This window comes from Herpailurus yagouaroundi, unplaced genomic scaffold (assembly GCF_014898765.1).
Source record: "Herpailurus yagouaroundi ecotype Mexico unplaced genomic scaffold, PumYag 196, whole genome shotgun sequence".
Classification (NCBI taxonomy): domain Eukaryota; kingdom Metazoa; phylum Chordata; class Mammalia; order Carnivora; family Felidae; genus Herpailurus; species Herpailurus yagouaroundi.
The window spans coordinates 10884062-10911765 of record NW_024412427.1 but is presented as its reverse complement, the minus strand read 5'-3'; the positions used below and the strand labels follow the sequence as shown (position 1 = coordinate 10911765).

At 46.1% G+C, this 27704-nt stretch overlaps 1 protein-coding gene and 1 pseudogene across 5 annotated transcripts; both read right to left on the bottom strand.

Moving 5' to 3' along the window:
* Window positions 1–3933: 3933 nt before the first annotated feature.
* Window positions 3934–27275, bottom strand: GGT7 (gamma-glutamyltransferase 7). 5 transcript variants are annotated; one of them, XM_040447257.1, is made up of 15 exons: window positions 27053–27273; window positions 20523–20758; window positions 20006–20157; window positions 17954–18083; window positions 17051–17118; window positions 16721–16794; window positions 16211–16407; window positions 14111–14198; window positions 12491–12618; window positions 12230–12318; window positions 10424–10573; window positions 10189–10306; window positions 9361–9498; window positions 8113–8212; window positions 3934–4422 (listed from the first exon to the last, which is right to left on the bottom strand). In XM_040447257.1, the coding sequence occupies exons 1-15, from the start codon at window positions 27219–27221 to the stop codon at window positions 4259–4261; spliced, it is 2001 nt and encodes a 666-aa protein (XP_040303191.1). In that variant the 5' UTR covers window positions 27222–27273; the 3' UTR covers window positions 3934–4258. The 5 variants fall into 5 exon arrangements, with proteins under 5 accessions (XP_040303191.1, XP_040303193.1, XP_040303194.1 ...); XM_040447259.1 differs by having other exon boundaries at window positions 17966–18083; XM_040447262.1 differs by having other exon boundaries at window positions 4360–4422; window positions 8120–8212; window positions 17966–18083; window positions 27053–27275.
* LOC121012589 (uncharacterized) lies at window positions 22955–23095 on the bottom strand (annotated as a pseudogene).
* Window positions 27276–27704: the final 429 nt, after the last annotated feature.

Here is a 27704-nt window from a genome sequence, read left to right as displayed (position 1 = left end):
CCCTAATAGACCATAAGCTCCTCAAAGAAGGTATTTTTGTAATATCACAACTTGTAATATAAATTAACTTTTTTGTACTTCAGTTGCCTCATCTGTAAGATGCAGATAATAAGGGCACCTTATAGATGAGGAGTCGATGATTAAATGAATTAGTAGATATAAAATGTTCTGAAGACTACCTAGGACTTATGATAGCTTCAACAAGTTCCAGATTCAGAGGCCTCTGGAGAGGATGCAAGACTGTTTCACAGAATGTTTTGAGCAAGGAAAGCAATCCTATGACATCCAGGATTGTTCTGGATTCAGACTTGGGTAAAGCAAGAGCAAATCAATGGTTCTTTGATATGAACAGATTGATTAGCATTTATTGAACTTTTGCTTTCACATTTTAGTCCAAGTGGCTTAAGCTTTCGCAGTGAATACTTCAACCATGTCTTTAAGAACAATATCAAACAGGAATAAAAAGAACAAAACCACCTAGAGAATGTCAACATTCTACTGTCTGCGGGGTTCGTCACAACAGTGCCAAACAACGTTACCACATTCAGTTGAGCAAGTTGTGTCTTGCAAGAGGACATCACATCTAAGTGGGTGTTGGCCACTGGTTAACACTGTAATTTATAACTTTATTGTGATAATTTACCAGTAGATGGCAGTAAAGTGCCTTGTTACTACAAAATCAGCTCAACAATTTCAGACAACCAGAAATAAAGGTCCCTTGAAGAGGAGTCACTTCTACTTTGCATAAAGGCTTGATATGGGCAAGCAATGGCTTGCTATTAGGAAAAAAACATTGAAAATAGAAATAGAGTGATAACTACAAAATTGAAAAAAATCAAAGAGTATCAAGAAGTGACCAAAAAGAGAGAAATATTCTTAGGACTTAAAAACCTATTTTTAAAAGTATTCCGAAATTATTAGAGTATAACATAAAAACATAAAAATACACAAGTCATAAGTGTAAATCCTGATGCATTTTCACAAAATGAACAACACTTGTCTACCCAACACCTAAACCAACAAGTAGAACATTACCAGCTCCACAAAAGCTCCCTTTCTAATCATTACCCATGCCTCTGAGTGTAAACAGTAAACCAATACCTAATTCCACAGATGAGGCACGCCAGGTGTTAAACTTTATATAAACGAAATTGTATAGAGTGTACTCTTTTGAGTCTGGTTTCTTATGTTCAATTTTATGTTTTTGAGATTCATCTATATTATTGCCTATGGTTGGGGTTTGTCCTTTTCATTGCTGTCCCTTTCATTTTATTATTTGAGTATATCATAATTTATCCATTCTACTGGTGGTGAAATTCTACTTCAGGTCAATTTTTTTAAGTGCTACTCTGAATATTCTTATACATCTTTGGATGAACATGTGTACAATTTTCTGCTGGATATATACCTAGGACTAGGATTGCTGGGTCATAGAATTTACATGTTCAGCCCTAGTGTATATTGCCAAATCATGTTTTTTAAAAACTGTTTTATTGAGATATAATTCACATACCAAACAATCTGCTCATTTAAAGCATACAATTCAATGCTTTTTAGTATAGTCACAGATGCAACCATCACCACAGTCAATTTTTAGAATATTTATATCACCTCAGAAAGAAAATCTGTACCATTTAGATATTGTCCTCTTCCCAAGGCCCCATTCCCCTATCCTTAAGCAACCCCTAATTTGCCTTCCATCTCTATAGATTTGCCTATTCTGGATATTTCATATAAATATTGGTCACAATATGTGACCTTTTGTGTTTGGCTTCTTTTACTCAGCATGTTTTCAAGGTTCATTCATGTTGTAGCATGTATCAGATTTCATTCCTTTTTATGGCTGAATAATATTCCATCATATGAATATACCACATTTGTCTTACCTATTCATCCATTGCTGGACATTTGGGTTGTTTTCACCTTTTGCCTTTTGTGAATAATGCTGCTATGAACATTCATGCACAAATTTTTGTTTGAACACCTGTTTTCAATTCTTTGGGGCATATATCTGGGAGTGGAATTGCTGGGTCATATGGTAATTCTAATTATTAAAGAAATGCCACACTGTTTTCCACAGCAGCTGGTAAAATATGAAGGTAAAATATGAAGGTTCTCACTAGTAAAATATGAAGGTTCCAATTTCTCCATATCCTCACCAACACTTACTTCCTTTTTAAAAAATGATTTTAAAAATATTATAATTATAGCCAACCTAGTGAGCATGAAGTGGTATTTCATTGTGGTTTTGATCTGAATTTCCCTAGTGACTTATATTGAACATCTTATCATGAACTTATTGGCCATTTGAATATCTTCCTTAGAGAAATGTCTGGTCAAGTTCTTTGCCCAACTTTTCACTGGGTTGTTGAACTGGAAGTGTGCTTTATATATTCTGGGGACTAGACCTTTAGCAGATCTATGATTGCAAATATTTCTCTCATTTTGGGGGTTGTCTTTTCACTCTCTTGGTACTATCCTTTGATGCTGAAAAGTTCTTAATTTTGATGCATTTCAATGTATCTATTTTTTTTTCTTTTGTTGCTTGTGCTTTTGGTGTCATATCTAAGAATCATGGCCAAATCCAAGTCATCAGGATTTACTCCTATGTTTCTAAGACTTGTCTGTTTTTTGCTTTTATATTTAGGTCTTTGATCCATTGTGAGTTACTATTTATATGTGACATGGGGTAAAGGTCAAACTTCATTCTTTTGCATGTGGATATTCAATTGCACTAGCACTGTTTGTTGAAAAGATTATTCTTTGTCCATTGAACGATCTTGGCACACTTGTCAAAAATTCAGTTGATCATAGGGCCACCTGGGTGGCTCAGTCAGTTGAGCATCCAATTCTTTTTTTTTTTTTCTAATTTTTTAAAATGTTTTTATTTATTTTTGAGACAGAGAGAGACAGAGCATGAGCAGGGCAGGGGCAGAGAGAGAGGGAGACACAGAATCCAAAGCAGGCTCCAGGCTCCGAGCTGTCAGCACAGAGCCCGACGCGGGCTCAAACTCACAGACCGTGCGATCATGACCTGAGCCGAAGTCAGAAGCTCAACCGACTGAGACACCCAGGTGCCCCGAGCATCCAACTCTTGATTTCAGCTCAGGTCATATCCCAGGGTCTTGGGATCAAGCCCCGCATCAGGCTCTACACTGAGCATGGGCCCTATTTAAGATTCTCTCTTTCCCTCTGTCCCCTTCCCTGCTCATTCTCTCTTTCTCCAAAAACAAAAAAATAAAAATTAAAAGAATCAATTGATCATAGATATATAGGTTTATTTCTAGACTTTCAATTCTATTCCAATTATGTCCAGCCTCATGTCAGTACCACACTGTTTTGATTACTGTTAACTTTGTAGTATGTTTTTTTCACTTAAAAAAAAAAACCACATTCATTTATTTGTTTATTTTTAAGTAGGCTCTAGGCCCATTATGGGGCTCAAACTCATGACCTTGAGATCAAGAGTCACATGCTCTACTGACTGAGCCAGCCAGGCACCCCTGTAGTAAGTTTTTAAATCAGGAAGCTTCATATCTTAACCAAGATATGAAGGAAATACCCAAAATATCTAATTTAGGAAACAAATAGTAAACAAATTGCTGTAGCTGCTTTTGTACTATTTCACTTTCTCCCACTCCCAACATAGCCAAATATAAATCAATCAAGAGCCATGGTTAAGCAATAGTCTTCTTTAATTCCCCTTTGCAAATAGAAGCCCCTGAGCTGGTCCCCACCCCCACCCCTACCCACAACCTGGGAACCCCCAGATGCAAGGCCCCACCTCAACTTGGTGGGAGGAAGAGAGGAGCACCCCCTCCCCAGGATGGTCCATTTAAAAAATCCTAGTTATTTAAGAAATGAGGCTGGGGACAGGAGAAGGGAGCTGGAAGACAAGGTCCAGGTCAGGCCAGATTGGAGATGTTGGGGTTGTGAGGACCCTTGAGAAGGTTTTGCAAGCACATCCCTAAGCTCTGGGCCAGCATGGCTGAAGGAAAGGAGGCAGACAGTCTGACTCCTCAAGGCCCTGTCTGCCTGGTTGTGGACACTGACACTCACCACCACCACCGCCACCACCACCACCACAGGCCTCTGGATAGAGAATTTTCCAGTTACTCTCGGATAGGGTTTGTTAAGCATCCCCTCTGGCCCATGATCTGGGGCATCCCTGGGGTTCCCCTGAGACCAAACCTGGGAGAAGGAGGGACTCTAAGAACATGCAAAGGGGGGGAGCAGAGACCCCCACCCCACCCTGCTGCTACAGGATGGTGGCTCCAGCTGCGTCTGGGCTCCGAGGGTCTTTCACACCAATGATGAAGTTGTTGGTTCTCCGGCTGCCATGGACCCAGGATAAGACATCTACCTTCTCCACATGGTGACCCCTGGCTTCCAGGAACTCAATCTCTTCCTCTGTGAACTCACCTGAAAACCACCCCCCAACATATACACATTCAGAGTGTTCAGAGCACTGGCGCAGGAGTCCTGTGGTCAGACCCGAGTCGTGGTCCTGGATGCCCCACTGAGGAGCTGCGTGACCTTGGGCAAATTGCTTTACCTCTCTGAGCCTCAGCCTCCTCATGGATAAAATACGGATTATATGAAAACAACACACAACGTTGTTATAGGGATTAAAGGAGATAATATACAGAAAGCACAGAGCTCAGAGCCTTGCATATAGTATGTGATCGATAACATACGGTCATTCTTAACATTGCACAAAGGGCTTTGAGCTCTTCATCTCTAGCAGCCTAGGCCAAGCTGCCATCATCACTTGCCAGGATAGCCAGGATGCAGCCATTACTGCATAGCCCACTGACTGGTCTTTCTGGTTCCAGTCCTGCTTTCATACAGGTAAATGGAATCCTTTTAAACCATTAGACCACTCACCTCCCCTTCTCAAAACTTCCAATAGCTTTGATGACTCTTAGAATAAAATCCAAAGTCCTTACCAGGGCCTCTAAGGCACAACATCATCTGGGACCTCACTACCTCTCTAAACTCTTGTCCTCACTTCTTTCTACTCTCTCCCTTGCTTACCTCTGCTTTAGCCTCCTTGCTGCCCTCAGGTAGGCCAAACATGCTCCTACCTCAGGGCTTTGCACTTGCTGTTCTATTTGTCTAGAATGTTCTCCTCCTAGATAGTCATGAGGCTGGCTTCCTTACTTCATTCCAATCTTCAAGGAGAACTTACCTGACCGCTATCTAAAGTAGCAGCCCTGTCATCTTTACCTTGCTTTATTTTCTTTCAAAATGCTTATTGCTACCTGTTTGTTTGTTTGTTTGTTTGTTTACTATGCCTCTCTCCATTAGATTATAAGCTTTTTGAAGTCAAGGATGTTGTCTTGTTCACTATTGATCTTCAGTACCTAGAACTGGGTGAAGACATAGAAAATGTTAAAGTATTTACTGGATAAATGAAGAAATCCCCACCCTCTTACATAAGTTCAGGTCCTCACCATCTCTTGCCTGGCCCATTATCCTAGTTGTTTCTGTTTCTCCAACTTAAATTCTCCCTTCTTCAATCCATTTCCCCTACGTAAAACATATCAGGTCTATCCCAACTCTACTCAAGTGGATGGAAACCATGCTTCTTAACATGGACCTCCATGATAAGCCCTGTAACCTCACCTACTATGGCTCCTCAACAAAGATATGGTTTTCTTATTTCCTCAAATGGGATAATCTAGGGTAGTTCTTGAGGTAAAGATACAACACCGAATAGCATTGAATCACTGAGTCAGAAATGTATTTCCTTTATGGGTCCCTTTTAATCCTTTGGATAATGGCAAGGACTAAGTTTTAGTATGGCCTCTAACATTTCTTTTTGTTTTTCAATGTTTATTTATTTTTGAGACAGAGTGCGAACGGGGGAAGGGCAGAGAGAGAGGGAGACACAGACTTTGAAGCAGGCTCCAGGCTCTGTTGAGCTGTCAGCACAGAGCCTGATGCGGAGCTCGAATCCATGAACCACGAGATCATGACCTGGGCTGAAGTTGGACACTTAGCTGACTGAGCCACTGAGGAGCTCCTGGCCTCTAACACTTTTTTTTTTAATTTTATTTTTTTAATTTACATCCAAATTAGCATATAGTGCAACAATTTCAGGAGTAGATTCCCTAATGTCCCCTACCCATTTAGCCCATTCCCCCTCCCACAACCCCTCCAGTAACCCTATGTTTGTTCTCCATATTTCAGCCTCTAACATCTCTACAATGCCTTCTGGGGCAACAATATCCACCTAAAATCTAAAAACAGTTGACTTTTTATAGCTATTTACCTTTTATTTGTGGCAAATGATGTTATTTTTTCCAATTGTGATTATGATATGAGATTTACCTTTAAAATACACTTACACTGAAAAAGAAGTACATGTATAGATACGCATATGTAAATAATGGTTTAGATGGTGTACAAATATGGCAAAATTCAAGAAGGTGCTGGATAAATTCTTAAGTTTAGGAAACAATGTCTCTAGTCCAGCAGGCCTCCTGGCTGCTCTCTGAACCATTCTTTCTGGCTTTTGCCCATTTGTCCAGAAGGTTCTTTACCCTTACATGCCGAATTCCTGCTCCTACTCCAATGCCCAGTCAGTTGTCACCTCCTCCATAAAGCCTCCCAGAAACCCCAGTGGATGAACTTTCCTTTGGCCAAGCCTACTCCTCGTGTTCCTGTCATAGACCATAAGCCTCTCAAGGGTGGGTAGGATGAACCAACCCCCCCCCCCCCACCAAGTAACTTAGTGTACAGCCTCACATTCAATAGACACCAGAAGTTATTAGTTGGGATAGCCTCATTATCATCATTTGGGATCCAGAGTGTCACCAGCCAAACCACAGGCTGTGACTGCTGAGGATTTAGGTCTGTGGCTTCTAATGTGCTTCACTCTAGGAGACAGGCAGTAAAGAACAGAGTCTTTGTTATCAGCCAGGTATATATTCTAATCTCAATTCTGTCACTGCTGATCTTTGACTACTTTATAACCTCTGTGGGCCTCAGTTTCTTTATCTGTAAAATGGGGATGATAATACCATGTAGGCAAGGACCATGTCTCATTCAATACTCTATCCCTTTTGGACTTGTATAATACATTGTCTGTTGTAATAAAAACTCCTCAAACCTGCACATACTTTCCCACTTACAAAATTAAGCTATGTTTGGGTGCCTGGGTATCTCAGTAGGTTGAGTGTCTGACTTTAGCTCAGGTCATGATCTCATAGCTTGTGGGTTTGAGTCCCCCATCAGGCTCTGTGCTGACAGCTCAGAGCTTGGACCCCACTTCGGATTCTGTGTCTCCCTATCTCTCTGCTCCTCCCCCACTCACACTTGGTTTCTCTCTCTCTCTCTCTCTCTCCTTCAAAAATAAACATTAAAAAAATTAAAAACAAAAACAACAACAAAAAATAAGCTGTGTCTACAATTAAGCCCCAGTCATTCTTAAAGGAAAGTCCATTTTCTCACCGTAACCGATAAGGTCCATGATGTGGCCTCTGCCTGCCTCTCTGACCTCACATCAGTTGCACTTACCCCAGTCTCCTTTCTACTCCTAAGACATGCCGAGCCCACTCCTGCCCTGAATTGCATCTGTTCCCTTGGCCTACAAAACCCGCCCCTGTTCTTTGCATGGTGGGGCTCCTTCTTACTCTTCAGATCTCAGCTGAAATGTCACCCAAGAGAAGCCTTCTCAAGTTATCAAATCAGTCCTATATGTCAGCCCGCAGAGTGTTTATTTTGCTTTCTCATATTTCTTTGATTATTTCTTTTCCTGTCTGCCTGTAAATGCTGTATCCTGAGCATAATGCCTGGCACACAGTAGGTATTCAATACAAACTACTGAATGAATGGTTTGCAGACTGAACAACTGTATCTTATTTTACAAATGAGAAAACTGAGGCTCAGAGTGGAGACATGCATTTCCCAAGGCTGCACAGCCCGGAAATGACAGAACTGGTTCCAATCCCCAGATCTTTCACTGTTTCAAAGGAGTTCATTGGAAGAAACCAAACTTTCACTGGCAGGGAGTTATGCTGGTATAGGTGGGGGAACCCTTGGGAGGAGACCCCTTCTCCACCCAGCTCCTTGCCCACCCCCTGGGGATCTCTGCTGTGCACTCACTGTCCACCTGCAGAAGGTTAGACTGCAGGTCTGGATGCAGACGGCCATGAGCCAGGCTGTCACTCAGGTTCCGGTTCAAGGTCAGGACATTCAGCAAAACCTGTGGGCAGCCAAGAGATAGAAGTCAGGGCTGCCCCAGAGATGGGGATTCAGGACTCCCCAGGTCTCACTCCTTAGCTGGACTTCTAGTTAGAAACCTTACACTAGGGGTGTCATCCGAACAGCCTCAGAAGAGAGGCAGGGCTGTGATGGCCATCCCCATTTCAAAGAGGGGGAAACTGAGGGCCAGAAAGGGAAAGTAACTCACTCCAGAGTTTAGAGAGAGCCAAGGAAGAGGCACCACTAGCAGTCAGTCTCCTATAATCCAGCCCAGGGCTCTCCTCCCTTTTCCCTGGCCAGGACAGGGTTAATAGCTGGGGATAGTCTAGGGCACAATGTGAGTACTTTTAGCTTAGTGGTTGTGTGGGTAGGCTCTCAAACCAAACTGCCTGCCCATTCTTAGTAAACTGGACCTAACTTCTTAACTCCTCTGGGTCTTAGTTTCCTCATATACAAAGTAGAAATAAGGATTCCTTCCAAAGTTGAGAAGGCTAAAAGAATTAACACATGTAACACCATTCCTGGCACTTAGTAAGAATTCCATAAATGTTTTCTCTGGTTATTATCTTCATTTTACATATGAGGAGACTGAGGTTCAGAGAGGTTAAGTGAATTCCCGGAGATCACACAGTTAGAAATTAGCAGCACTTGGACTGGGGCCCAGGGCTGTCTGCTTCCAAAGCTCAGGCTAATTAACTCACTACCTGCCAAAGTATGTGCCTGGCATATATATCAGGTGCTTAAAACATCTGTGTAACTGTTGTGAGACATTTTGGAGAACTTTAGGTCCTTCCTTTCAAAATCAGACCCTAAAGAGAGTTGCTTATCTCTTCAGATGCTGAGTAGAGGCATCATGGGACTTGAGGTTGACAGAACCTAGGCAGCCCAGATGCTATATCACCTTTCAGTTCCACTGGCCCATGATTTTCTATGCAACCTGGAAGACAGGGAGCTTCAGGGCTCCATTTTGGCTAAGTAACTCAGCATAGCCTATGTCCCTAGTATCCAGGATGAACTTGTAACAAAGCAGCCTTGGCCTATGTTTGCTGAGCTAGGGATGAGAACAAGACAGAGACATGAGGCACATCTACAGTCCAGGCCACAGCTTGGCTGCTGGCCACAAAGGGCCTACCATGGAGGAAACCTCACCTGGGTCAGGCTGCTGAGGCCCCGGGCAGCTCCATTGGCCCCCAGTGCGAGGTAGGTCCCACAGAGCCCCTCTGCCGGCCGGACCACAGTGGGCAGCAGGAAAGACAGTGGTCGCTTCCCTGGCTGCACTGAATTCTCCTGTGTCAGAGGACCGAGACCACAGGGGGATAAGAGGTGGGGTAAGTTTTCATGGGGGACTGGTCCCTTCCCAGGCCACAGTTTGCTGTCTGTGAAATGGGCAGGGTTCCTGGATAACTAAGGTGGATCATGGCCCCACTGAATTGCTATGGAGCTACGATGGGTGGCAAGGGAGGGGACCAAGCCAAGAAAGATGGCCAAGAGGAAGAACAGGATAATCTACACCCTGGTCATCTCTATCTGTCTTCATCCTGCCAGGGCCCCAACTCACAGGATGTAAGAATACTAGCCTCCAACTAGACCATAATTCCTATCTCTTTCCTCTTTTGACCAACAAGAGGGCTGAGCCCCATCAGCTCAGCATCCCACAATTGTAGACCATTGTGCTGAAAAGTGCCAAAGAATCAAATGGGGGCTAATATCCTTATTGTACAGATGAAGAAACTGAGGCCAAGAAAGGGGGCAAGACTTTCCCTAGGTCATATAGTGAGACAAGGACAGAATGGGATGAAGTTTCTTCAGGCCCACCAGGCTCCAAGCCCCAGACTTGGGCTGGGAATGAAGTGGACACCTTGTTTTGGGTTCCTTTATAGAAGTTCCTAGAGGAAGTAGGGAAGGAGGCACAGTCATACTGCTACACTTTCTACCTAGCCTCAAGGTTCTCAGGGGAGGAGGGAAGCAAGGCCCTACCAGGCTGGGAGCAGAGTGGTTAGCAGTCCTGTTGGGCCAGGAGAAGTCTAGCATCTGGCTGTTGAGCAGGATCCCCGAGGGAGTGATGAGGCCACTGCCAAAGGGCCGGTTCAGGGAGCTGGGGGTGGAGGTTGGGCCAGGTGAGCCCTGAGGCCGCCCTCACCCCCATCCAGCCCCCAACCCTTCCTGGTCCAGACGATCCCCAGTGCCAGGTTCTGAGTCTGAGCTGGCATACCTGACCATGGCCACGATAAAGTCATCAGGGCCCATGATCAGCACCTGGGCAGCCGTGGGAGCCCCATCCAGCTCGTAGACAGGCAGGAGTGGAGCAGGAGCCGCCTGGGAGTCATTGATGTGGCCCCGGAGGTACGCAGCTTCCACCTTGCTGAAAAGACAAGGGGCAGGAGATGAATACACAGCAGGCTCTCATTACACCCCACCTACCACATTGTGATGCCTGTTTGTGCAATTATTTGATTAATGTCTGCCTCCCCCACTGGACTATTAGGTCTATGAGAGCAGAATCTCTTATTCTGAACATATTGTGAACATTCTGAACTTATTCTGAACCAGGAAAGTGTTATTGGACTGACTGAATTTATTTAGGTGTCATTCAGATTCCCTCCTAGAGCCAACTTTTATTTAGTGCTTAAACCAAGAGTCTTTTAGTTACTTGACTTCATTTACTCAGTTAATCCTCCTCTTGAAAGTACCTGGGGCATAGTGGATGCTCACATATTTGTTTCGAATGAACAAACAATTCATTTAATCTAATGTTTTTAGTTTGGAACTGAAGTTTTATTAAGAGTTTAATTAGAGGAGAGTTTTATATACAGGGATCTTTAGTTACTATTAGAATTTTGTGGGGGAAGACTTGGTATATAAACCCTTAGTAACTATTTATTGGATGAAATTACTTGAATGAATTTAATATAGGTGTGTGTGTGTGTGTGTGTTAGAGCTAAATTGAAAACAACATGCAATTTTCCAGACTTTTTAAAGTTTGACAGAGGGTTTCTTACTTAATAACTGTTGGTTTGGTTATTGTAGTTGATTAGAGAATGACAAGTTACTAAGGATTATTAAAGATTTTCATTCAGTTTTCAACCATAAAGGCTGGTGGCCACACAGAAGAGGCAGAGAGGGCTTTGTTTCAGGTGGATTGGGTGAGGGGAGAGAGGCTTTGTTTTTAGACTTCACTCTTATTGCTTTGGACTGCTTATTGATTTTGGTTGCTGCTCTTTTTGCTTTTTAATTATAAGCTATTCATTTAGTTTCATTGTTTCCAACTTAATTCATAGAGTTGTTTGAGTAATAAAACAAATTTATGTTAAGTATATTTTTGGTCTCTGGTTTTTTCCTTAGCTAGCCTTTTGGTCAGGTATAGCAGCAATTAAATAGTAACCGTTCTTACCCACTCATATTGCCGGTTACTGCTACTAATATTTGTTGAATACTTATTATGTGCCAGACAATGTGCTCAGTGCTTTGCATGTATGACCTTATTTAATCTGTACCACAACCTCATGAGGTTGGCACCATTATTGTCAGGCCCCCTTGTGGAAACAGACTTACAGAATTTAAATTTGTCCAATCCTGTACAGCTAGTGAATGGTGAAGTTGGGATTTGAACTGAGTCAGTCTGACCAGGACCCACAGTCTTACAATATTATGCTGCTAATGTGGATACATTATAGTGTATAATGTATGTATAATGTAAAAATTCCCATCACCTCCAGTAATTGCTTGGAGATTTTTCATTGTTATTAGGGTTTCTTTTTCCACTCCAAAGGGGGCCCAGATGGGCCCCAATAGGTGCCCTGCTAGGGTAAAAAAAGTTTTGAGGGCCAACTCATTGTACAGATGGGGAAACTGAGGTAGGTGCAGGGTGAGGCAACCAGTGTCACACTATGAGTTGGAGCTGAGCTAAAATTGACTTGGGACTCCAGGTCTTCTTGCTTTACCAGCAGCTTTTCATCTGATCCTTTCCTCACATCCACCACCACTTCTGCAGCCGTGAGGGTCCTGCCCTGGGACCCACCTGAGCATGTCATCCATGCTCTCAGTGATGGTAGAATCGTAGACAGGATCTCCCAGTCTGCTGGCCAGGGCTAATGCAATCTTCAGGGTCTGAAAATATAATAGGGGTGTGGAAGAGGCTGCCAGGCTCCTCCCAGGACCCACACTTTTGATCCTCATATGAGAAAACCTGGAGGTGATTTAGTCCTGCCCCACGGCAGTAACCCATCCCCCCACTCCCAGTGTACCAAGACCCAGGGCAGGGTGGAGGGGTCGGCCTTGCCTCTGCCACCCAGTGAAGAGCCTGTTCCCGGGACACCAGGGTGGTAAGATTGAAGCCTTCAAGGATGTTGAGAGCACTGATGAGGGCAGGCCCTGTATGCGGGGGTGGGGGACTGAGAACCAGGTGGCCTGGAAAAAAAATGGAAATGACCAGATGGCAGGGGAGGGGTCAAGGCATCTCCATATCCCACCATCACGTAGGCTGAGACCCCTGCACTGAACTCCTCATCAGACAGGAAACTGTGCTGAGAGGCAAAGTATTGAGAGGCAAAGGGACCCACACAAGTTCACATGGCAAGTCAAGGGCAGGGCCAGGACTCCAACTCAGAACACTGGTCTTCAGTTTCCTCTTCTGCACAAGGAAACTAAGGCTCAAGAGAACGGTAGTCTGCCCAGAGGCACATTGCAGGCAGAGCAGGGACAGGTGTCCAGATGTCCAGAACTCCTTTTAGCTCCTCCCACAGACCAGGATACTATTCAGGGCCCATCATGGTCCCACCCCTAAAACTTCTTGGGAGCAGCAATCTCCTCTTCCTATTTGAGGCCCCTGTTATTAGATGTTTGGACATCAAAAGAATAATGATAATACCTGACATATAACATTAACTGATTAACTCATTTAACCCCCACAATGGGTAATGTTATCATCCTCATTTTACAGGTGAGGAAACGGAGGCACAGAGAGGCAGCTGGTCCAAGTTTGTAGGAGACAATCTCAAGGTACTGGCATTGGCAAGAGAACCCAGGCTGGGGAGGGGATTTGTAAAATCAAATAAGAATTCAGCATCCATTCTGATCAGGGCAGCTTCTGATAACACCTCATCAAATCTTCATGGGCACCCCTCAAGGGTACTATCTCCATTTTTAGGAGGGAACCACAGCTCACAGTGGGAAGTGACTTGTTCAAGGTGAATGGGACAGCTAGTACTCAAACCCAGGTCTTCATACACTACCACCTCTGGTAGAAGAATCAGGCTAGAAATTGAGGCCTGGAAACCTGAACTCAGAGGTAACCCCTCCTGGGGTTCAAGGTGATCCAGACCTCCAGGAGGGGAGAGAACCTGAGAACCTTCTGAGGGACCCAGGAAACCACCACTTTGGGTTCAGCAAACATGGATTTCATCCACATCATATGCTTGGCTTTTGGGATTCCTCTAGTTTTGAGTTTGGCAGGTTAAGTTCCATTCTGTCCCTGGGCCTCAGTTTCCTTTTGACACAATGAGGGAACAGGTTTATAATTGTCTTCAAAGGTTTGTTCAATATGAATTTAGATGGACTCTGGCCTTATGAATTCTTCTTAGGAAGTACACAACAGTGAGAGTGGGGCTGAGGCAACATAGAGCCCAAATCAAGAAAACTTATAGCCAGAACCCCAATTTCCAGGCCTGAACTTTTGGCCAGACCTCCCTCCCCATATCCTAAATACTTGGGGTAACTGACCCCATGACTACTTCAGAAGGTGGGCTGGCTCTGGCTTCCTTCAACAGTTGGCTGGCCAGGCAGCTCACTGCCTCAGTTTCTCTCCTGTAAAATGGGGAGGAATCTCTAGGCCAAAAGGAGGTGGCCATGGACTGGGAGGCTTCTCCTGAGCAGGGACCCTGAGAGCTGGGAGAGAGGTCACCTCTGTAGACGCCACACACAGGATTCTCCACGAGGACACTGTAGTTGCTGAAGTCCTCCTCAGTTATGACACCCCCTGCATGTTGAGCCTAGAGGGGAGAGAATGACCCCATCACAGCTGTGATCCACACTCCACAGTGTAAGCATATGGGCTTGGCCTATGGTATATGCTTGGAATCAAAGACAGATCAGATGTTTCTAACTTTTGTGCCTTCTGCAATTTCCATCATGGCCTTTATGGACCTCATTAGCCCTCAGGACCCTACGGAAAAGAAAGGGGGAAAAGCACTACCACTGAGCACCTGCTATGTACCAGACATTCTATGAATGACCTCCTTAGATTGGCATTCAAGGCCCTTTGTGCCCTGGCCCCTGTCCAATGCTCCCACCTCATGTCCTGCTATTCCCCAGTGACCTCTGTACAGCTATCTGAGTGAACTACAGTTCCTGAATTCATGACTCCGTGGCCTTGCACATACTAACCTCTCTGCCTATATAAAATGAACATTTTCTGGGGTACTTGGCTGGCTCTGTCAGTAGAGCCTGCAACTTTTGTTGGGGTCCTGAGTTCAAGCCCCACATTGGGTGCAGAGATTATTTTTTTTAAAGGAATATTTTCTACTTAAAGCAGAATTTGCCTACAGATATCAAAACTGAATTCTTCATTTCACTACAATTAACTAAAGCTACTCCAAAACCATGAACTCTGGATGATTCTGGTAGGAATGACCCTCATTGGATGTAACCAAGCATCTATTGACCAATGAACCAACAAACCTATGGGCTCATTCCATCCTTTCCAGCATGGTAATTTTCATTCCTAAATTAGCATAACCACTAGGAATCCTCAATCTCTCTCTCTCTCTCTTTGTAGTTTTAGTACTTGAAACCCCTGACTTTTAATCCACCCTTGGTGAACTACACACTGAAGTTCTACACATTGAATGACACACACATCATATGTGTTCCTTTGTTGGTCAAATTTTTAAACTCAACTTTGGTGTTTTTTTCTTTTAAAGCTCTGATGGTCTTTGTTAGAGTCTCCTTCATCCCCTTCTCCAGTATATCCAGGTCTGGCTAATCAGAGCATTCCTTTTCCATGCCAGTGACTGGTTTGGGAATAATCATGAGACCTATGATAGGCCAATGAGATACAAGCTGGAGGTTTTTGCTTTAACTGTTGGAATGAGAAATGCTCTTTCTCTGGGATGGTTTGCTGGAAGGATGGCTGGTGAGGAGTAGGTATGGAAAGGATCTGACAGAGAGTGAATTCAAACAGAAGTAGAGTCATGACAGAGAGACAGACAGACCAAGGCCTGACAATGTAGATGGAGCTGTGGACCCAGCAGACCTAAAGCCAGTATTCTGCTGGACTTCCCAGTTAAGTCCATTTGAGATGGGCGTCTATCATATAACCATACCTCCAGTGCCCAGCACAGGGTCTGACGCAGAACAGGCATTCTATGAATGTAGAATGAATGACACATCTATTCAGTTCCCATAACTATATGGCAGAGATACATATAATCACTCCAACGGTACAGATGACAGAATCACAGAGTTGGTGTGTATCCTCATCTTGAACATAATTTTCCATTAGGAGTTTTTAACTACTGACAATAGTTCTCAGAACCCATTACTGCCTCAGACTAAGAGTCTCTGTTGGTTGGTAAGTCCTGATAGTCACCAGTGAAGGAGGGGTTTCCCTCAGTCCCTAGAAAACCTAAGAGCAGGGTGAGCTTGAGGGCTCAGGGAAGCTGAGGCTGATCCTGAGTCTCCACCAGGCCTGGGAGGGACAGGACAAGACTCTGCACAGGTTGGCACCAGCCCTGGAGGGCCCAAAGGTACCTCTTTCAATCAAGACAGAACAGTTCTCTCATCCCAGGGGGTTCTTTGTGCTGCATCCCAGTTAACTGCTCTCACCCCAAACAACCACTAATCTGATTTCTACCACCAGAGATTGGTTTTGTCTATTCTACAATCTCAAGTAAATGGAATCCTCAGTAAATATATGTAGAAAGAAAGACCGAGAAGGAAGGAAGGGGAAGAATACTCCTGCAGTAGGGTCCTTCAGGGCAAGGGGAGCTCCCCACATGCTCACCTCAGCCACCATCTCCACTGTAAGATTGCCTCCTGCGTAGAAGGCGGTGGGGCCAGAGGTGCCCAGCACATCCAGCACTGCAGCCAGGTCAGGCCGACGCAGCAGCGAGCCAGGTAGTGGCGGGTGGCCCAATGGCAGGAATGTCTCACGGAAACGCTCAGATGCATTGGGCGGAGGCTGTTCGGCCAGGGCTCGGGCTGCAAGCAGGGACAGGAGGCTGGGCTAGGGGCTGAGATGCACCATAGATGAAGTGGCTGACTGGCTGGCCCTAATAGTTCTGGCCCCCCAGAAGCCTGTTATGGGGAAGGTGTGGGGGGGGGGTGTATATGGGCCCTTCCCAGATCCCCTCATTTGAGGCTGCATCCCTGTGAGAGTAGGATGGGTGGGGAGGGAGCCAAAGGAGCAAACTGGAAGAGAGGTGCTTTTTGGCTTGGGCCCCAAATCTCAGAGGTTCCTTCTCCCCTTCCCATCAACCTCATGCCTTCCCCCCAACCCCCAGGCCCCACTGACCTAGATCATGGGTCACGTTGAAGCCATCTTGGGCCACAGCTGCTGCGAAGGCCAGGACTTGGGACCATGGCAGCCTGGGGGGGCCGGAGAGCAGGGGGTGGAGAAGGTCCTGGGGGGAGGAGGAGGGGTCCTGGGGGAAACTTAAATCCCTGATTAGGGAAAACCCAGAGACTGGAAGAGCAAGGGGGTTCCTGGGAAGGAGAGTCCTGGCAAGGGAAGGGGATATTAGGAGGTGGAGTTGGGAAGGAAAGAATCCAAGGAAGGTAGGAGACGGCCACCCAAGGAGAGATGCAGGCAGGGGCCCCTGATCCCCAGAGGAAGGGTCTTTACCTGCCATAGAGCTGGTGAGCTTCATGTAGCCCCTTCACCATTCCGGGGACCCCCACCAAGAGCCCAGGCTGGGCGAGGCGGGCAGGTGAGGGAGAGAGGAGACCAGGTCACTGGAAGCGGGGGGCTGGGCTGAACTCCGCAGAGCCCCAAGCCAGGGATGGGGGCTGGCACAGGGGAAAGACACAGGCCAAGTATCCCAGAGGAGGGACAAGCTCTCCCCGGCAGGCATCCCTCCCATTTCCCTGACTTATTATCAGCAAATGCAGAAAGGCGTCCTTTATCTAGCATAGTTGGGGGATTTATAAATTAAGCAAACCCTTTTAAGAGCCAAGACATAACCAATTTAGACAGAAACCTGTCTGTTGGATTATATCTACTCCTGCCTTTTAAAGTAATGGACAAGGACTTTCATTTAACCTTTTCGTTATCACACTACCATTACTCAGCTGTGATAACTCAGGCATGTGTTTGGCTTTTGTCACTGCACCAAATAACTATTTTTCCAAATTTTTCTTTTTTCCTTTGCTCTCAGTGGATAGTGGGTTTGCCTTTAGCAGTTCCTCTTTAATTTTCCAATAGGTTGTGGGCTGGGAAAGTTATAGTCAACAAGCTTAGAATGGGAAGTATGAGATATAGTGCAGGAACTTTGCGATGTCTCAGGCTGCTCAGGTTTCCAGATAGGTGAGGTCGCCAGAGAAGTGAGGTGTTGCTGTATTGCCTATTATCAACCATCCAGATCTTTTGGTTCATTATTTTATTTTGGGAGCTGCCTCTCTTCCTCATAGCCTTAAGAGCATCCTGCTTAACTCTTTTTCTCATTTCCACTGTAATTACTCAGCAAAGTAATGTTTCGGTTAGCAGAAGGGCAGTGAAGGGAGACGCCCCCGGACTCTCTCTTCTCACCAGCATCCCCACCTTGGTTTCCCAGGATCTCTGCAGGGCCTCTTCCCTGAGGGCCCCTGGTGCAGACTCCCGGAAGTCAATTAGGTGGCTCTCATTTCGTCGGATGTCATGTACCAGCATCACGCCGCCACTGGGAGAGGCACAGAAGGGAGAGGTTGATAAGATGCTACCCCTCTAAACAATTAACCTGCCACCCTTCAACCCCCAGTGATGATGGCTAAATCTGTAGGCTAAATCTGTCATCTGGAGTCAGATGTCTGAGCCCTCTCCCCAGCAGGGATTCAGAGACTCAGCTTCTGTAAGAGGGTGGGGGAGTGAAATCAAGGGGATTGGGGACCCAGAAACCATGGACCTCGTCTAGCCTGTTACTGGAGACTTTAATCCCTGATTAGGGAAACCCTAGAGACTGGAAGAGCAAGATGTTCTACCCCCTGCCCCCACACTAGACCATAGCTGGACCCCTGCCAGCTTCCTGCACCTGCCTCCATGGTATGCCTCTGCTCCCTCTTCCAGGACTGAATTATGTAAGGATAGACTGTATACAACCAAAAGGGGAATTTCTTTGGTAGGGCCTGCAGGGCTGGTCTTGCAGGAGCCAAGATATGGACTTTGTCAGCTTGTCCCTTTTCTGTGACTTGTTTCCATCTGAGATGGAAGTTGCATCTGAGATGGTTGGCCTGCAGCCAAGTAACATAATAAAGAAAGCAGGAGAGATAAACAATAGGGAGTGGCAGGAATTATGGCCAAGTAGAAAGCACAAGCCCCGTCATGCTATTTAGCTCCAGACAATTGTAGCCATGTGGGAATGCGGGCCCAGTGTTACCAAGGCTCCTGATTGTTAAAGAGATGTTGGAAATATGGGTTTTTATGAAAATTCTCAACTTTTTAACAATAGCAAGCAAATTAAAAAATAATTTTTTTCAATGTTTATTTTTGAGAGAGAGAGAGAGAGAGACGGAGACTGAGCATGAGTGGGGGAGGGGCAGAGACAGAGGGAGACGCAAAACCAGAAGCAGGCTTCAGGCTCTGAGCTGTCAGCACAGAGCCTGACATGGGGCTCAAACTCATGAACCGTAAGATCATGACCTGAGCTGAAGTTGGATGCTTAACCAACTGAGCCACCCAGGTGCCCTGAACAATAGCAAACAAATTTTAAAAACTTTAAGTGTGGGAGATGCTTGGGTAGCTCAGTCAGTTGAGTATCCGACCCTCAATTTTGGCTTAGGTCATAATCTCTTAGTTTGTGGGTTCCATCCCTGTGTTGGGCTCTGTGCCTGCTTGGGACTCTCTCTCTCCGTCTCTCTGCCCCCTCCCCCACTCTCTCTCTCTCAAAATAAATAAATAAACATAAAAAAAATAAAAATTTAAGTGTGGAAAACAAACTAGTCAGTGTGTTGGTATGGCCCATAGGTGGCCAGTTTGTAATCTTTGTTTTAAGAATTCTTAGCCTGGGGACTTGGGTTGCTCAGGTGATTAAGCTTCATACTCTTAATTTCTGGTCAGATCATGACCTCATGGTTTGGTTTGTAGATTCCAGCGCCACATGGGTTTGTCCTGACAGAGGGGGAGCCAGCTTGGGATTCTCTCACTCTCCCTCTCTCTCTGCCCCTCCCTGCTCTCTCTCTTTCTCTCTCTCAAAATAAATAAACTTTAAGAGTTCTCAGCCTGGGGTATATTTTTGGAAGATAGAGGTTCCATAGCTTAACCATGCTCACAGGGATTTGTTTTAAGGATTTGTAAACCCGAAAATTAAAGTATCCCTGTGTTAACTAGTGACAGTATACCCCCACCAGAGTAGTTTACAAAAGTCTAGTTACAACAAAGTAAAACACAACAAAACAAAACAAAAACAAAACAAAACTCTTCTGAAAATGCCTCCTCTGACTCAGGTAAGGAGAAAGGGGTAAAATTGGATGTAGAAAGGCAAAATGCAAGGAGTTGGGGCCTAGCTGCCCCTCTAGTGAAACCCAAAGACCCCCTAGTGAGGCCTACAGACCAGGACACAGAAGGAGGCCTGGGGGAACCCAACCTCCACAGCTGGGAGCTCCTTACCCGCCCAGGCCAGAACTGTGTGGAGCCACGATCCCCAAGCACAGGGCTGCTGCCACAGCGGCATCCACGGAAGATCCCTGTTTACTGAGCACCTCGATGCCCAGCGATGTGCAATGGGCAGCATCAGTCACCACGGCACCCTGGTGAAAGATCTGGGAAGGGAAAGGGTTCTAGGTGGGGGCAGTAGGAGACCCCTGCCCCCTTAAGGCACCTCCACCAACCCCAGAATCTCCGCAGGGGCTGGGGGTGCGAGGCCTGCCTTCTTGTCCCCTAGGACTCTTTCCATTATGGCCTCCAGTACCTCTCACCTGATCAGGTGCCTTCCTGGCTCTGTCCTCCTCATACCTTGAGCCCCTCCCTTTGGGACCTTCCTCTCCCATGTCACTGTCCTCTCCCCTTTCCATTTGCTGACCTCCTCCTTCACTCAGCCATTCCGCAATCCCCACGGTCTCCTCAAGAACTTCCTCACTCCCTCCTCTTCGGTTCCCTCCCTCTGGCCCTCACGCAACCCCCTCACCTGAGGGTCCCCGAAGTAAATCTGCATGACAAGCGCCACAGTGACACCCGTGGCAAAAGTGAGGCAGGCCGTGACGATGACTGTGAGCCCGTCCTGGCGGCAGGAGCACTCGGCCGCTGCCGCAGAGAACGGGTCCTTGCGTGTCTCCCGCAGCGGCGACCCGTCCTGGCTGCCCATCTCCGAAGACGTTGAAGGCAGCCGCTGCAGCCGCGCAGACTTCAGGAAGGAGTCCGGGTCTGTGGGGTGGCAGCCGGGTAGGTCTGGGCACCTCTTACCTGGCCCTGCCCGCCTGGAGGGCGGGGCTATTCTGCATGACCCTCTCCCTGCCCCTGTCAAGCAAACCCCACTAGACAGCACTGCTCGCCCTTTTTAGCATCTCCCCAATGCACCCCAAAAGGGGGAAGTGGCAGTCCCGGCTGGAAAGACAGGGACCCCCATCTAGGCAGCAGGAAGCTGGATGTCTGGCCCCTAGGCGAAACTTCCTGGGAACCGAGACCCACCCAGGGACTCAGGACCGAGACCCAGGACCCAGGACCCAGGACCCAGGGCCTAGGGCAAAGAATACTTCCTGGAGTGCAAGGGGTTTGAGCCCTCCTTGGAAACTAGATCCTGCCCCAGCTGGGGCCAGCTTTCTGTGCAAGGAGGTAGCTATATAAACTGAATGAACAGGCCCTGGCTTCCAACCTTGCTTGGCTTACCCATTCACTCACTCAACAAATATGGAGGGCCTGCTATGGGTCTGGCCCTCTGCTCAATACAGGGGAAAAGAATAAACAGTTTCTGCCCTCATGGAGTTCACAGACCAGTGAAAGAAAAGAAAATAAACAAACAAAGGAGTATATCATCACAACTTGTGGCAAGTGCTATGAAGGATGAAATGATAGAGAATAATGGTGCACGTTGAAGGTTGCTTACCTGGGGAAATCAGGCAAGGCTTCTCAGGGGAGGTGACTTTTAAGCTGAGAACTAAGGGATGAGAAGGAGCTAGCCATCATATGTAGAGCAAGGGGTGAGTGTGTGGAGTGTTCTAGAAAGGAGCGGCAGGCACAAAGGCCCTAAGGTAGGAATAAGCTTGGTGCATTAGAAAAAAGTAACCAAGGCCTGAGTGGCTCTGATGTAACGAGCAAGGGGAAAGAGTGGTATGGTGGAGGCTAGGCCAGTGCACTGGGTCTTGTGGGCCTAGTGAGAAGCTTCGATTTAATCCTAAGAACCATGGGAGGCCATTGCAGAGTTTTAAGCAAGAACTGAAGACATCTGTTTTGTGTTTTAAAAAGATTCCTCTGGCTATCTGGAGAATGAATCTGAGGACTGACTATAAGAGTGGAGCAAGCTACTACTTGCTGGCTTACTATGAGTAAGTCCCTTCAAGCCACAAGCCTCACTTTCCTCACCTAATAATGGAGCTAACCCCTAACTGGCCAAAATGGGCATAAGGATTCCATGAGATGATTCTACCAGGCACCCTCTAGTTACTTCTATCCCCCTTCCACGTTGGCCAGGGCTGAGGCCCTCTTCCATCCCATAGTTTTCCTCCTTTGGGTCATATTAGCCTTGAAACCAGTTCTCTAAATGGCCTATAGGTCCTGGGTGTTTGTGAACAGTAAAAAAATAACCTGGTACCTTGGCCTTAATACCCTTGCTGTATGTACAATGTGTTTTAAAAAGTTCATTCATTCAATAAATATTTTGTGAGCACCTCCTACTATGCACTAGGAGGATAACCACTTTAAAAGTCTGTGGGATAATATTGAAAACTAAGTGTTATACTTTCCTGTTTAAAATACTATCATGGTTCATTGATGTCAACACGATGAAAATCCAAGCTCCTTGACCAGGCATTCAAGGCCCTTCAGAATCCATACTTCCCTCTTCTGTGTAAATAAGAAACCACGTACATATATAGAAAATTTTTAGAAAACGTTTATGGTGGTTACTTCTGGGGAAAGATACTGAAGGTAGGAATGAGATGGGGTGGGAGAATTTCTTGTTTGAAATTTTTTACATATATGTATTTTTTTAGTCAATACATATAAATATATTTTTAAGATTTTATTTTTTAAGTAATCTCCACACCCAACATGGGGCTCACACAACCCCGAGATCAAGAGTCTCATGCTCCACTGACTAAGCCAGCCAGGCACCCCTAAATCAATACATATATTTTTATTTTTATTTTATTTTTTAATTAAAAATCTTTTTCTTTTAAAGTTTATTTTTATTTATTTTGAGAGAGGGATAGAGAGCAAGCGGGGGAGGGGCCAAGAGAGAGAATCTCTGTGCTGTGAGCACAGAGCCTGAAAATTGTTTTCTTGTAGACAGAGAGAAAGAGTGTGTACACACATGAGTTGGGGAGAGGGGCAGAGGGAGGGAGAGAGAGAGAGAGAGAGAGAGGGAGAGAGATAAGCAGGCTCCATGCTCAGCAAGAAGCCCAATGTGGGGCTTGACCTCAAGACCCTGGGATCATGACCTGAGCCAAAATCAAGGGTTGGATGCTCAACCAACTGAGCCACCCAGGAATCCCCATATATTTTTAAATACTACACTTGATCTTAGCCAAAAGGCCGAGAAGCGATCATATATTTTTAAATAAAAAGGAAAAATTGTGGGCAGATAGGAATGGAGAAGAGAACTTTTACTTTTCTTCACTTTTTTTTTTTTTTTTTTTTACTATACACATGTAATTTGTTTTACATTTTTTATTCAAAAAAAGAAACTTGTCTTCTGGAAGCCTCCCTCAGCTGATCATGCTTGCCTCTACTCCACAGCACCAGCACCACATAGTCTTTAAATAAAACTGGAATTCATTCAACAAACAGATGTTAAATACCTACTGTGGGCACAGAACTCTCCTTGGTCCCTGGAGGTTTCAAAAGAAGTGCAGGAAATGGTTTTGAACTTATATTTATTGATGCTGACTATATTCCAAGCTCTTTATACACATTCCCTCACTGAAGCATTCCCATAACTTTATGAGATAGGCCTATTCTCTCCATTTTGCAGATGAGGAAACTTGGGACTGGGAAAGATGACGCTGCCCACTTAAGGTCATAAAATGAATAAATGACAGAAGCAAGAGTAACTCAAAACCTCCTTTCCATTGCTCCACAAGGCAGGAGCCATTTCCACACTCAAAAGCCAACCTTATAAGCTAATTCTAGTTGATGCTTGTCCGTAAATATGTTTTCTCCAATCAGCTATGAGGGACCAGGAGGTGAAGGTGATATGGTTTCATTAGAGTTAGATTCATGCAAGACTTTTTATTCCACCAGTCAATCATTAAGTTATTCATTTATTCAACAAAAATATTTACTGAATACTTTACTGTGTAAGCACTAGGGCAATAAAACCATTGATTTTACTGATATGTAAGAGCAACAGCAGGACACTGGGAAAAGGTTAGTTTGGAATCAGAAGACATAAGTCTTTTGGGAGAAAGATGATGAGTTTAATTTTGGTGATTCTGAATTTGTGGGACATTAGCAGTTGTCTGGAGGCAACTGGCCTAGTAGGCATTTGATTTTTATCTGCTTAGATGCCATTTCCATTCAATTTTCTTTTAGAAAATACCATCTCCCTTCTCTCATTCCTCATTTTCTCATTCCTGACCAGAGTGAGTATATGACCTAGGTCTAGCCCATCAGAACAGGTACCTCTATACAGTAACTGGTTCAGGGACAGGCATGTGACCAGCACCAGTTCAATGAGACTAAAACCTAGTTCTATTGCTGGAACCATTGGGAAAGAGGAAAGCTTTCTTTCTGCCTAGATTGCTAAGATAGTACGGGGTAAACCTGTTGCTGTTGGGGACATGTTGACCCACAAGATGAAAGCCAATTCCTTTTTAGGTGCCTTGATCCAGCTATACTTGAGGCCCCATATCCCTGGATGTTTCAGTTATGCTATCAAATAAAATTCTCTTTTAAGATTAGCTCAGTTTTAGCTGAGTTTCTGACAAAAGAATACTGAACAGAGTTGACTTGCTAAGTCTAGAGCTCAGGAAAGATATCTTGGCTAGAAACTGAGTTCATCTCTGGCTTGCTTATTCCTTAAGGGCAGAATCATTAAAGATTTCTGAACCAAGGAATGACATGACAGAAGTTCAAGGTAGTGGATAGATTGGGGTTGGGGAGGCAGAGGGGAGGAAGAGGCAGGTAGTAGCTAGAAGCCTATGGGTAATACAAGTAAGAGAGGATGGTGGCTTAGTCTACAGTAGTGATAGCAGGATGATGAGATGGAATCTGCAAGATACTTGGAAGGACAGAGAGCATCTGATCACCATTTGGAAATAAAAGGAAGGAAGGAAATCATGGGTAGCTCCTGGGCTTCTACCTTGGAGACTGGACGAATGGCAGTGTCACTAATTGAGAATGACATTGGGGGAAGGGCAGGTATGGGGAAGAGATGATAAATTCAACATAGATCATGCTGACAGTCAGGCACTTGCAGGACATCTAGAGGCAGATGCCTGCGACAAAGAGGAACACATGGGCCTGAAGCTCAGGAGAGAGTCAAGAATTTCCCCAACCTTGGAGTGGTCACCATTTAGCTCTACTTTTTCCAGGGTCAGTTGTAGGGTACCTGGCACTTGGTTCTGGGGAGTGGCAGGCTAGAGGCTAGTTGGGCACAACCAAGGTCCTGGTTAAGAGGATGGGACAGTGCCAGTAAGTGGCACCACCAGGTTAATAACATAGGAGATCATGTTAGCCAACAGGCTAGTCCAGCTGGCCAAAGAAGCCTTGGGGCCTAGAAGTTGTGCTCTGAGACAAAGCACTGAAATGACTACATAGGTATGATGGTAAGAGTCCTTGGAATTTTAGTGTACAAGTGTGGCATAAGGTGCAGGTTCCAAGAAACTCAGGTGACAAGGGTCTCTGTTGGGGTTTTGTATAGATGAGGGCAGAATCTATATTAACTCTCCAAGGTACTCCCTCCCCTGCTAGTCTTTCATCCTGAGATCTCTCTCATTCATTTATTCATACAACAATTTTTATTAGTGCTTAGCACTGTGCTGGACGGTAGAGAAAGGATGGTGAACAAAACAGTCACGATCCCATCCACATAGGGCTTACAAATATGGAGTAATCACATGACTGCTCAAATAATCACAGGTTTGATAAATGCTAAGACATTTATAGGGAGCTAGGAGAAAACATGTCAGGGGTTTTCCAATCTCTAGGTTAAGAGAGATAGACATCCCCAGTTGAGCTAGAAGAGGAAACTAAGGCCCAGGTCAGGATAGGACTGCCCACTGTCATACAGAGTCAAGCCAGTGCTGAGATCAGGAGTGGCACTCCTGACCCCTGAATAAAGGGCATAGTTTCAGGCTGTTATCCACCAGGACACATCTTCCCATTACTCTTCCTGTTACCTCCTGATTCCAGGGTTACTCCCTCTGGAAAAGAAGTTTTGATCTGCAGCTTGGACATGTGATGTCCATAAGCCTCCCCATCCAGGTAGGGTACAGTCTAGTTAGGTTGGCAGGGGCTGTGAGTAAAGGCCAGATGACTGGGAAGTTGTGGAGGGGGAAGAGTTTGGAGCTTTCAGCCTGGGAATAGCTACAGAAGGGTCAGGCTGGAGAAGGCTGGGTCAGAGAAGTAGGATCTGCCTGCCAGGCTGGTAAGGGAGAGGGCTCAAGTGCAGGCACTGGGAGGAAGACAGAGTTAAGCAGAAGGATGCTCTAATGCCAGGAAGTGACGTTGAGGGAAAGAAGGATGGGGGATGGAGGATGAAGAATGGAGAGGAAGATAGAGCTGGGCCACATGGATAGGAGGCAGAGCCCTAGGGAAGAAATGCTCAGAGACCTCTTGGCCCTCAGGTCTCCCCCCTCCCTACTCTTGCCCCTTGCAGTCCCTGCAGAGGGCCAAGAACACAGTAAAATTCTGGAGCCTGCTTCCTAGGGGGCAGGGTACCTTACTAACATCCTGGCCTGATCCATGGCTCCGGGAGGGGTGAGGTAATCCACAAGGCAGAGAAGGCACTCTGGTCTCCAAGGACTCTGAGAGGTCATGCAGTCCATCCCCCTGTCTCCCAATACCTAGCCCTCACAAACAGATGGGAATCATGCCCTCTGTACCCCTCCGGGGACATGAAGAGATCCTCAGCTGCTCCCTAAGGTCTCTCCTTCCCACAATCCTTGGCTGTGGGAAGTTCTTCCCAAGACCTAGCCTCTACCCATCCTGCTGCAGTCTGTTCTCTGTGACTAAAGAACGGCCTCTTCTGGGTGATCACAGCTGTTTCTTAGCATCCTCCCTCCAAAACTCCTTCCTTTTTAGTTGGTTCTTCCCAAGAGGTAACCCCAATCCCTGCTACTGCAATCCCTGGCATCATTCTTCCCTGTCGCATCCTAAGCCTCCAAAGCAGAAATGCATCTCCAACCTCACTAGATAATTAACAGAGACAAGGGAGAAGAAGGGAGGGGTCCAGGAGGAAGGGGATCAATTAGGGAGATGGAGACTGGAGGTGATGCTCCGCGCAGATGAAGGAGGACCGGGGACGTCCCAGGGGGCAGGGACTGGGCCAGCGGGCCTCACCGGTATCGGGGTCTCCCAGGAAGGCGTCCTCGTCCTTGCGGCCCCTCAGAGGGGCCGCGGGCGCCGGCTCGTCCTCCGGCAGCCTCGGGAAGCTGGTGATGCTCATGTAATCCACGGGCGAGTAAGCGCCCAGGGCGCTCTCCTGACTGGCCTCGTTCTCCGCCGCCATCCTCGCCCGCGCCCCCCAGCAGCGCAGCGCCTGCCGGAAGTGGTGCGGCGGGGGCGAGGGGGGTGGGGGAGGGCGGGGCCTGAGCTCTAGGGCAGCCAGGAGGGGGCGCCTCACCACAACCCCCGCGGGCGTAGGGTCTGACTGCACACCCCTCCTCCACCTAGCGCTGTCAGCCTGCAGTCGACCTGCAGGTGGGCAGTGTGAGTGTGGGATCATAGACTGGGATGGGGTCTCTGCAATCTGAATATTTACCATCATTTTAAGAGTTTTTGATGTGGTTCTGAAAGGATACTTGGAGAGAGAAATAATGGTGGTGATGGTATGGCAGGAGTTGAGAGGGAGGGATAAATGGTAGAGGAATGGGTCTCTGTAGTCTAGTTGTCTGGGTTCTATTCCCTGTGCTACCACTTATAAACCATGTCATCTTAGGCAAGACATTTAATCTTCTTGAGTATCAGTTTCCTCATCTGTAAAACAGAATAA

Bases quoted from the DNA above. Each gene is read 5' to 3' on its own strand.
- GGT7 (XM_040447257.1), bottom strand. From the start codon at position 27,221: ATGGCGGCGGAGAACGAGGCCAGTCAGGAGAGCGCCCTGGGCGCTTAC. The intron at 16,795-17,050 runs GTAAAGACCCTT...CGGCCCCCCCAG, and splicing joins GCTCACCAGCTCTATGGCAG to GCTGCCATGGTCCCAAGTCC. The intron at 9,499-10,188 runs GTAGGGCCTTGC...CCTCTGACACAG, and splicing joins ACCACTCTGCTCCCAGCCTG to GAGAATTCAGTGCAGCCAGG.